The sequence below is a fragment of the Phaseolus vulgaris genome, chromosome 10 (genome assembly GCF_051622355.1).
Source record: "Phaseolus vulgaris cultivar YP4 chromosome 10, ASM5162235v1, whole genome shotgun sequence".
Lineage (NCBI taxonomy): Eukaryota > Viridiplantae > Streptophyta > Magnoliopsida > Fabales > Fabaceae > Phaseolus > Phaseolus vulgaris.
Window position 1 is genome coordinate 44,190,971 of NC_143507.1, and position 11,821 is coordinate 44,202,791.

Sequence of the window (11,821 nt, forward strand, 5' to 3'; positions counted from 1 at the left end):
ATTCGATCCTTTTATGAGTTTGATATATTTAAATGTTATGTGTTGATTTTCTTCTACATTTTTATCTTATTGGTTTGTGTCTTGTTCTTCATATTGATCATTTTGATATTTGATATGGAAAAAAATATAAAACAATGATTTTTATTTTTAAACAATTGTTGCTTCAACAATCAGCTGGTTTTTATTGAGAAATTGTGATGACGACTTCACTTTCCTCCAATAGCATACTTGTTTGAAACAACTCAAAGCAATTGTTGTGTATGTACTAAACATCACCATATATTATAACTAAAAAAAAATGACTTACTATACTTAAAAAAATGAAAAATACAAAAAAAAACAACAACAAAGAAAATGCATTGTATTTTTTCATAAAAAAGAGAAGAGAAAAGTTGTGATGGTTAATTTTGTTTTTACATAATGAACTACGTGACAAAACACGATAGATCATGTTTAAATTTTTTAATGTTTTATTTATCACAATAATATAAAATAATTAACGAAATATGAAATTAAAATATTTTTTTTGTTATAAATAAATATATCTTACCACTTTTCATTTTTGTTCCTTAATTTTCTTTTTCATTCTCTCACTTTTTTTTCCTAAAGAAAAATGGAAAACTATGCATATTGTGCAACTTAAATGATATAAAAATATCGTAACTTCTATACATTATCCCAATTAAGACCATAAAACATTTCAAATAATTATCCAGTTAGTATAAACTCTATTTATGTCTCATAAAAACGATATGATGCATTCTTAAAGAGTTTTGATCAACAAAGACCTATAAACTAATAATGACTTTCATAGAGTAAACTCAACTTTAATATACTGGCTACACTATTTACACTCAAAATATTCTTACCGGCTTGTGATCGATCAAACTATTGTTTGCAAGGAAGTTTCGTCTCCATCTAAAAAATTCTCCGATTAATTTTCAGTAAAAACAAATAAAAAATAAGTCATAACTAACTCAAAATACATATGCAAAGGTGATATATGCAAAGGTGAGTAATTTATAAATGATTTTATTTTCATCTTTATTAAGGAGAGTAGTCATATTTTTACTATTATTTTGTTTTAAAAGTACTTTTAAAAAATTGAAGTAAGTTGAGGTGAGCTAGATTGAACCAACCTCTTTGTAACATGTTATATAACATGAGTTACGACAAATAGAGGATCAACCTATTTTAATAATTTTACTTACAATTGAATAATATTAAACCCTATTTTTTCTCCTTTGATAGTTAAAGATTTTCTTTGTGTTATATTTTGTATTTTATTTTGATGAATTGTTGAGATGTAAGTGACACTATGGAATTCACCACTAGAATGATCCATTAGAGAGCATTAGCGTTGTGATCTTGTTGATGACAAGGAATCCATGTGATTAAAGTGTGACATGGCACAAAACATCATTTCCCATGTGCACAATTGGTCCTCCATGAAGGTAGTGTTGGACCTTGGCTGCTACAACCACAACATCATTTTGAATGTGGTGCTGGTGATGTAGATCATAAAACACACACTATGTAGATGGATTCGGAGAGGAGTTAAATGAGTGATTGTGTTTTTCATAAAATAAATATACATTATAAACAACATATTTATTTTTATTGACAAAAAAAAATGGCATATTTTAAGGATGGTCAAACTCGTATACATAATAAAAGAGACAAACTCATTTTTTTTTTAAAGTTAAACAAAACTGACAAGAAACATCAACTATGTATATAATCAACACCAACTAAAACTGCAAAAAGATTAAAACCCAACCAGACCGCCCTATAAGCAACTTTCAACCGAGTACATACAAATAAGGGGTTTTAGGCACCAACATGAGAAGGAGAAGCCCGCTGGAGGTACTTTTGAGGAAAGCCAACACTAAACCTTTAATTGTGCTAAGGACAAAATTTTAGAAGGATCAATCACTTCACCTTTAAAAACACACTTATTCTAATGTCTTTAAATATCACTTACCAACACAATCCAAACATTTTTCATAATCAAATTAATAGACATGGACGTATCAAGAAGTCTAAACTGCATAAATTGTGAAGTAGTCTAAACTGCATAAAATGTGAAGTAGGGAAAAAAATATCTACCTTAAAGATAGTGTTGGACAACATATGATCAAGAATATATAAAACTTGAATTGATGGAAATGAAAGAGAATGAAATGCTAACTCGAAGAATTTATAAACAAAAGAGAATTCGAGAAAGTTCACACTTTCTATGTTGTTTAGATTTATATTGGTAAGTTTTTTCTAATATAATGTTATGAGAAAATAATATAACACGATGAAAATCATAAAATAAAAAATATATAATAATAATTAAATTATCTTTTAAGTTGCAAACAATTAAAATGTAAATAAAAATTTAGAAAAATGACAATTAATTACTTAATAATTATATGACATAATAAGTCCCATTTAAAATATAAGTAAATTTTTATTAGACATTTGACATGTTCTTCATACACCATCTAAGCAAATATAGTACAAAATGAGTTAATTACTTAAAAATTACACACGGTAAAATATTTTATAATTTTTTTATTAAATATTTGCATGATAAATATTCTAACTTATTCGCCTTAAATATGAAATAATGTAATTTTAACTCTCATTTCTAAATATTGTACTTAAAAATAATTATTGTATGAAAAGATAATTAATTTTGTCTAGTAAAAAGGAGAATAAAATGATAGTTAAGTTAGAAAAGTTTTGGGGCTTATTCTAATATTTTTTGTTTTGTTCTCTGTTTTCTCTATTTATTTTCTCTTAAATCAATTAGATTACACAACTTTCAAAACATTTTATCTCCATTCCTCACTTATTTATATTTACCAAGAAATTAAAAATTAAAATAGGGTTTTATAAAATTAAATGCATGATACTTTTACATTGTTATTTTAGAAAAAAAAAACGATATAATTGATGTTGATAAGTCTATAATTAATTATATCCTTCAAAAAATAAGTATTTTTACACAATTAACTATATATGATATACAATGTAAGATTTAAGTTTGATTTAAAGAAATAAAATGTATAATTTTTTTTTTAATTTATTAAAAATTCTATCTTTTTAATTTTTTTTAAATTAAAATAATTAATCAGGATTTATATGTAATATCAGCAGCAACTGATAAAGTAGCAAGGATCAATTTAAATTGACCATATAGTTATGATCATACCTCATAAAAGTTTCATCGATGGAGTATGCATAAACTTTCTCTTGTTTTCTTTTCCAAAAATAGAAATAAATTTTTGACAAGATATATTAATTTTTTTCCTATTTTTATTTTAATCTTAAACTTAAATAAAGAAAGCTGATTTTTTTTTATAAGTGTTTGAGTTACTTTATAAAAAAAAATGAATACACATTTATTTTTTAATGTATTAAGTATCTCTTAAAATTAAATTATAACAAAAATTTAAATTTTAAAATAAATAATATCTTAAATGTGATGATTTACTTTACCAATATTATGTAAAAAAACTTGAATAGTTTTGCGAGATCAAAATCCTTATAATTTATATTTCAATTATTTGACTTCAACTTCCTTATCAACTATCTCAATTACTCAACAAATAGTTCCATAAAATATAATAGTAAGATTCCACTATTCGATATTTAATATAGCAGTGTTTATTACAAATTTCATGTCAATTAATTTTTTTTTGATAAGTTATTATAGTTTATATATAAAAAAAAACTGAATTTATCGTGAAAATACGATAATCTATGATATTATAACTCAAAATAGCAATCCTCTAGCTCTGGAATCTAAAATAATAAAATTAATTCTATGTAATTGAGAAAACTTAGCAACATTTTAACTATATTATATATATATATATATTATGATAATGAAAAATTTAAATAATATCTCTAATTGGTGTTTTGTTCATTTATCTTGTTTGAATTCGATATAAGTTGTTTGTTTCTGTTTAGGTTTGCAGGTATCTTTATGTTGTTTGATGTTGGTTTTGAGGGATGGTCGGTTGGTTGTTGGTCTAGGTGGTTAAAGTTTGTTGTTCTGATGTTCCTTGATATGTTTGGAGTGTGTCTCTTTTGAGTATGTAGTGTTAGATTGATTTTGGTTCTTACCCCGTGTTGTAGTGGGGTGTCTCAAATGTGTATTTTTTATAGGTATGTATAAGGGTTGAGTCACTCGTAAAGTAATTATTGTTATTAAATTTTTATTGTTAATCAAAAGAAAAAAAAAACACACAAAATTATTAATAAAAAATTATCTCAGTTTTTGCTTACTTCAACTCTTCTCCTCCCAATCAAAAAACTTTTTACGTATATGCATGAACATTATTCATCATTTCTTTTTTATCTTTAAGTGAAAGGAACAGTGGAACTTACCTAGTTTAACTCTGTAACATTATCTACTTTCAAACACCAGTTCATAACCTTTTAAATTTTCCTTACATAAATTTATATTTTAATAAAAAAATATTTTTCTTCTACATTTAATAAATGAAATAATTTAATGCTAAATATTATGCAACACAGACACACGGATAGATATGGACACGAACACAATTTGTTTATGACTGGTTCAAAACAATTTGTTATTTATTTTTATAATCATAATAAAACATTATACAATAAATTTGAGTTTTTAGAAAATTAATATATTTTTTTTTAAAAATTGTGTTAGAACTGTGTTAAAATTATCAAAAATTCAATAAATATTTTTTGAGTTAGACACTTCACTGTGTTTTACAAGTGTCATACAAGTGTCGGTGTCCGATACGTGTGTCTGACACGGACACACCATTTAAAACTCACAGTGTTGAATTGTTGAATTGGGAAAATATGAGAACTCATATTATTGATATTTTTCTTTAAATTGATATTATGTCCATGATAACATAACAGCAAAAACACTTCATGCGTTCTCAAAATCTGCTTCTCATGCTTGTTACCAAAGTCTTATTACGGATAACTTAGTTTCAGAATTTTTTCAAAATATATATTCTGAAAAAAGATAGAATTGTCATTTTAAAAATTATGGGGCTGAAAGCAAAAGCCTGGGTATTTCTTCCTGCATCCAATAAATTTCTCCATGCACCCCCATTAATTTCGGAAAAGATTGTTTTACCCTTTTTAAAAACACTTATAAATTATTTTTTCTGAAATGTTTCTGGAATATACTTTATGAAATTCATAAAATATATTATCGGAAAACAGAATTTTCAAAATAAACTTTTCAGAACATATTATATACATTTTAGAATGTGTTTTCCAAAATAATTTTTTCGTAGTATGTTCTGGAAAGAACTTTCCAGAATAATGACGAATTAGATATACATTTTGATGGGTTCATGGAAAAATTTGATGGGGTGCAGGAAGAAAGTGGTCCAAAAGAGACCAAAACCCATTACTAGACAACATTCTTCTTGCAGGATTAAGTTTACGCAAATTTTTCTCACACTCAATTTTTTGAACCTGCACCCTATACATTTTTTTAGTTTCCAAGTGCTTCATTCTGAAAGTGAAAATCTATAATTAAAAAAAATAATAATTCAGATTACTGTATTTCGGAAATAAAATTCTAGAAAAAAATCCAAAAATCAAAATCTCATTAAACAAAAATTATGCTTTTGAACTTTTTTCAGAAAACAAAATTAGAAAAAACATCCCTTGAAATGTTAGAATCATATACCTTATAACTCATATTTTTTATACAATTATATTATAACTCTAAATATTATTATTTTAATATTTTTTATATTTTTTATATTATTTAATTATAAATTTATTTTTAATTTCATCACATAAAAAATTATATATAATTCTAATACTTGTGAATTTGTTTTTTTTTGTGATTTCCATATAGTTAGAATGATGTATAAGGTGTATTATAGGTGTACAGAGAAGTGATTGCGTGCGGTGCACGTGGTGTGAGGTTAGGAAGAAGACACGTGTGAGGGACGCACGTGTGAAAATAAGTTAAAAATGGAAAAATGATAGCATGAGCTTGGAAGCAACCGAAGCTTGATTGAGAAGGAGTCACAGTCACATGATCGCTGACACAAACACACATCTTTTCTTCCTTTCTCGCGTGCTCTCTGCACCCCTCTCTATTTTTCTATTTCCCAAATCACATTCTCCTTTTTTTTTCTTCTTAAAATATAGAAAAGGTGTGAGGATAGTAGTAAGTGTGTAAGCAAAAGCAAACCTTATCCAAAAAATTACTGAGGGTTGGGTTCATTAACCTGGGGATCAGAGTCAGGCCCATCTGACTCAATCCTTGTTTTATCCTTACAATATGCCAATAATAAGGTTAAATGCCCTCCCAAACACCAACACCCACATGTTTTTACACCAAAATGTTTTGAATCACCCAACCAAACCATTAATCATTTTCCTTCGCTAGAACAATGAACTCTAAAGTGAACAATACCTTGAATACAATGATTGATTCTAACGATGCTATATCTGATACTTGAGGTCGAAATATCAAGTTTCGCATGTGACATGAAAAAACCTAATTCAATAATTCATAACAAAACGCTAACCTCCAAAGCGGACAATAACTCAGTCTGTTGAACTTGAGGTTGTAATACTAAACTTCACATGTGACATGAAAAACCTAATCCAATAACCCATGAATGGAGAAAACTCGGATGCATCTTTTAAGGATAAAACTGTGACTGACCACTGTCCTCCAAAACGGACAATACTTCAAATACAGTGATTGACCATAACGATGCTATATCTCTGAGATTTGAGATCGGAACACTAGATTTCACATAAGACATGAAAAAATCTAATTCAATAATCCGTAACGAAACACTAAAACTTCCAAAACAAACAATAATTCAGATACTGTGACCTGACAATAATGCAATGTCTTGAACTTCAACTAAACTTCTAAACTTGACACGTGAGATGAAAAAACCTAATCCAACGATACATGTTTAGAGAAAACTGAGGTTGTTATGTTATGATGAGGATTAAAGTTAAAAATGTTGGTAAGAAGGGAGGTGGATGGGATGATGGATGAAGTTGAGCTGTAAGCGTCGTGCAGAAACGTGAGAAGGGGAATAAAAAAAGATGCATGATAGGGCAAGAGGGGTAGAAAGTAGAATTAATTATAATGAAATGAATAAACTAGAAATTTGCACGTCTCTCGAAGTAATAATATTATTAGCAGCAGAAGCAGAGGAATCCAATTGGAGGACAAAACCTGCAAGAGATCGATTCTTTGAGGGGTTGAATTTTTCATCACACCATTCATTCAATTCTACTACCTCCTTAATCATTGTTAATTAGCACATTAATTATCCAATAATTTACGCTCTCACTCTGCATTAACAACTATTCTGCTCTCTCTCTGCCCAATGGTTTTACTTTATGCACAAAATTAGTGCCTAAAACTGACACGTTGAGAAAAGTTAGCAGTGTGTGTCTCTGGCCATAGCTGTTTTCTTTCCCAGTGACAGCCTACCATTCTGCTCCTACTCCTGCTTAACACTTGATTCCTCTTCAAACCACATGATCATTATTCATTGCATCAACTAATCCTTCTTCCTCTTTTTCTTTTTCTTCTACTAATACAGATTATCAATTTACCATTAAGTTTTTAATTATGATCTAAAACTCTATCCGATTTATTAACAAAGGTTTATGATAATCATATAAGTAATAACACATTTCGTGAAAAAAATACATCATCATGTATTAATTATATCAAACATCAAATACCGATATCTTGCTTGAATGTAGATTTTACAGGTATCTTTTGAACTTGAAATTTACAAAAAGAGAAAGAAAAGAACTAATAGAGAGTTGTGAAGTTGTTCCGAAAGAAAACAAAATAGAAAAAATCGAACGATAAAAAAAAACACAATATTTCTCTTAATCCCAACCCGATTAGAAATCATTCCTCTCTTCTTCTCTTCAATACTTTAACTAACTTTTCTTGCACATTTGAAATGAGGAAGGAAGCGAGGGAAGAATAATTTGGAGAATATTAAAGCGGTGGTAGAAAGTAAAAAAGGGGGGAACAGAAAAGAAAATGTGGTTTGGAAAATAAAGGGAAAGAAAATGAAAGTTTAGAGAAGTTGGAAGTCACTTCCCTGTTGATTTTAGTTTTAAAATATTAAAAATGTGTGCATGAAAAAAGATGCTCTAATGTGTGAGAAACTACAGTTGTGCCACTCCTTTACTCCTCAAAACCCCACCATCACTCCCACACCCCTCAGACTCTGAGACACACCAAACGGATCTCCTATCAAAACGCTGCGTTCCCTCTCTTTAAAACAAACACCAACTACTCTCTCTCTCTCTAACTTTCTCTCACTAAAACACTTGTCTATATGGAAGCGCCGGAGTACTTCGTCGGAGGCTATTATGCGGCCGGAGGAGCTGACCAATTCTCGCAACCGGAGAAGCGCCACGCCGACCAGAAAATCGGCGAGCCTTTCGCCATTGATGATCTCCTCGACTTCTCCCACGCCGACGCCATTATGTCCGACGGTTTCTTCGACAATGTAGCCGGGAACTCCACCGACTCCTCCACCGTCACTGCTGTTGACAGCTGCAACTCCTCAATTTCCGGAAGTGACAACCGCTTCGCCGCAGCCATTGTCCCTCGCGGCTTCGGCGATCCTCAATTCTCCGGAGAACTCTGCGTTCCGGTGAGTAATTCCCCGAGCTTAACTATTAAATGACGGAATGAACAGTTAATTGTCATAATTGGAGTTAGTTTAAATTAAATACGTGTATTATTTTTGAAATTGAGTTTTCTCTGCGCGTGATTTTGTCACAGTACGATGACATGGCGGAACTGGAATGGCTCTCGAACTTCGTTGAAGACTCGTTCTCCGCCGAGGAGGAGTTGAAGACGCTGCAGCTACTCTCCGGCGCCGCGCCGTCCACCGCCATTGGCGCGAAACCGCAGACGCCGGAGTCCTCATCCTCCACCGACACGCTGCCGCCGTTCGCTTCCGACGAAACAGCTCGAAACGCACCGTTTCTCCACTCGGAGACGCCTCTCCCGGGGAAGGCGCGAAGCAAGCGCTCACGCGCGGCGCCGGGGGACTGGTCCACACGCCTGCTCCACCTAGTAGCGCCGGAGCAGGAGAAGCTGCCTCATACGAAGGCTTCGCCGGTGAAGAAGAGAGAGGGAACGAATGCGGAGTGCTCCGGACGCAAATGCCTCCACTGCGGAGCTGAGAAGACGCCGCAGTGGCGAACGGGACCTATGGGACCGAAAACGCTGTGCAACGCGTGCGGCGTGAGGTTCAAGTCCGGGCGGCTGGTGCCGGAGTACCGTCCGGCGGCGAGCCCGACATTCATGTCGACGAAGCATTCGAATTCGCATCGGAAGGTTTTGGAGTTGAGGCGGCAGAAGGAGCTACAGCGGCATCAGCATCAGCAACTGATGAGTCAGAGTTCAATTTTCGGCGTATCCAACGGTGGAGATGAGTTCTTGATCCATCCTCATCATCACCATCATCATTGTGGGCCAGATTTTAGACACGTTATTTAGTTTCTTTTTTAATTTTAATTTTAATTTAGGGTGCAGCTCTAAGTTTAAACTACCCTCAGCTTCAGCACTCTCTTTCCCTTTTTACCTTATCTCAAAAATTTTGTCTTATAAATTTGAATTCTTAGCTTTTTCTCTTATTTTCTCTTTTCCCTTTACGCTAGAAAGTCAGAAAAGAGTTTCATTCAGTTGTAATGTAGATTCCACTCTTGCTTCTTTTGTTTTCACCTTTTCCCCAATTCAGAAATTTGATAATCAAAATCTGTTTTACTACAATAAACGAGCAACAATGAAAGAATGTGTTGATGTTTTGGGTTGTGGAGTGAAATGAAGACGTAAAATGGTGGATTGCGTGGATTTCAGTGAAATTGGAAGATCGTCGTGTGTACGTAGCATCTACATGGAAGTGCGTTAAAGGAAAGGGAAAAGGAATGAAAGAAATAATGAGAGGAACGTGGGTGGGAGGCCCAAAATAATAGTAATTGGTGAATTAAAAGAATAAATGGGTGCTTAGCTTGCAATTTGGTTGAGCATAGTCATGTGAGTTGAGTTGTGAGGAATTGTTAAATAAACAAATAATTAGGTACACATTCAGGACTGATATAACTGTCCACCCAATTCTAGACACTTCCCCTTCCTATGGGCTCCACTCTCATTATATGCACTCATACTATTCACCATTACTCTATTTTTAACCTTTCTCACACACTACCTTCACTCTATCTATATGCACTTTTCTTATTAATTGCTTCTTTCCTTCTAACACAATTTTTAGTAGTGAAACCTACAACACAAACTAACTAACTAATCATCAACCAATAATCAATTCTTCTAACTCACATAAATATAAAAAGTTTATGCTTTTTTTTTATTGTACTAAATACATATATATAAACGGTCATAAATTATATAAAATCAATATAGAGTTTGATTTTTATGTGTTGATTGGTTTTACTTAGAATCGTTAGAGTAAGTTTGATTTACCATGACAATTATTATCAACACATATAATCCAAGTACCACTCTTCATTATATTTTTTTTTTCAAGAATTGTCATAAAAATTATAAGTTTGACTTACTATGACAGTTAGTATCACAATCGTAATAAGATATAGACTTTTTATGATAGAATCTATATTTTTGTATGATAATTATTATAATAACCATTATACTATAATAACTTAGTGTTTTTCTAAATCTTGTTGTTTTATCATATTTCCTCATTTCATAACAATATCGTCCACTTGCATATAATAATGTATAGTCTCTAAAAAAAATCGATATAGTAAGTATTTAGTATGTAATTTCTACTTTCAATTGGCATAATAAATTTTATGTTTATTACAAAAGTATTGCCACATCACACTTTTTATGACAGGTGATCTGCACTATGAATAACAAATAGTCATTATTTCCTATTTTTGTACTAGTGATATATTTGGTATTCACTTTCATTACAAAACTGACTAAAATATGAAAAATAATTTCATATCACAATCACACTCATTAATATATTTTTGGCACAAATATTAGTGAGAAATGTAGTAAAACAAATTTTAGTGAGAAATGTAGTAAAACAATGTTATAGTGATACATAATTTATTCATAAAATTTATCTAGTTATAGTTATTAAAATTTGGTGTTTTCTTTGGCAAAATAAAAATAAAAATAAACTCATTCTTAGCTAAAAAATTTCACAATGATAAACATCAAAAGTAATAAATAAATGGAGGGATATAAGTTTATTTGAAATACGTTGATCCACAACTTACTTCCGTATTATACAGAAGTAATCAATACCTTAATACCTTAATTTCTAGTTTTTTTTTTTATCATTTTGATGCAATTCTATCTCAAAATTATCAGAATAAATAACTTTAAATTTTTTTATAATATGAATAAGTCATGCGTGATAACGTAAATTCCCAAACACGAGTTCCCATATTTAAATTCTTTTTGTCTTTCCATTCTAATAATTTCAAAATAATATTTATAACAATAAAAAAAAGTTTCATTATATATTTATATTTATTTATTTTAACCTTTTAAAATAGATCAAAATAACTTAATTGTACAACAAAAACCATATCAAACACAAAAGATTTGAAACATGATTAGAAAATATATGATATGATTTTTTAAGTAACCATTAGATTAGATTGAGTCGGTATAACAAATTTAAATGTGGTGGGTAGAAGACAAAAGTTATACATTTTTTATACTATCTAACATCAAAAGAGTTCTTCTTTGAAAAAAGAAAAAGATAATTAAAGGGATGTTAGTATGAGAGCTTTTCAT

General features: G+C 30.5%; 1 protein-coding gene across 1 annotated transcript; it reads left to right on the plus strand.

Moving 5' to 3' along the window:
• Positions 1–8,211: 8,211 nt before the first annotated feature.
• Positions 8,212–9,803, plus strand: LOC137819359 (GATA transcription factor 9). Its single transcript, XM_068623175.2, has 2 exons — positions 8,212–8,672; positions 8,804–9,803. Exons 1-2 carry the CDS (start codon positions 8,352–8,354, stop codon positions 9,524–9,526), a joined length of 1,044 nt encoding a protein of 347 aa, XP_068479276.1. The 5' UTR covers positions 8,212–8,351; the 3' UTR covers positions 9,527–9,803.
• Positions 9,804–11,821: the final 2,018 nt, after the last annotated feature.

Bases quoted from the DNA above. Each gene is read 5' to 3' on its own strand.
- LOC137819359 (XM_068623175.2), top strand. From the start codon at position 8,352: ATGGAAGCGCCGGAGTACTTCGTCGGAGGCTATTATGCGGCCGGAGGA. The intron at 8,673-8,803 runs GTGAGTAATTCC...ATTTTGTCACAG, and splicing joins CCGGAGAACTCTGCGTTCCG to TACGATGACATGGCGGAACT.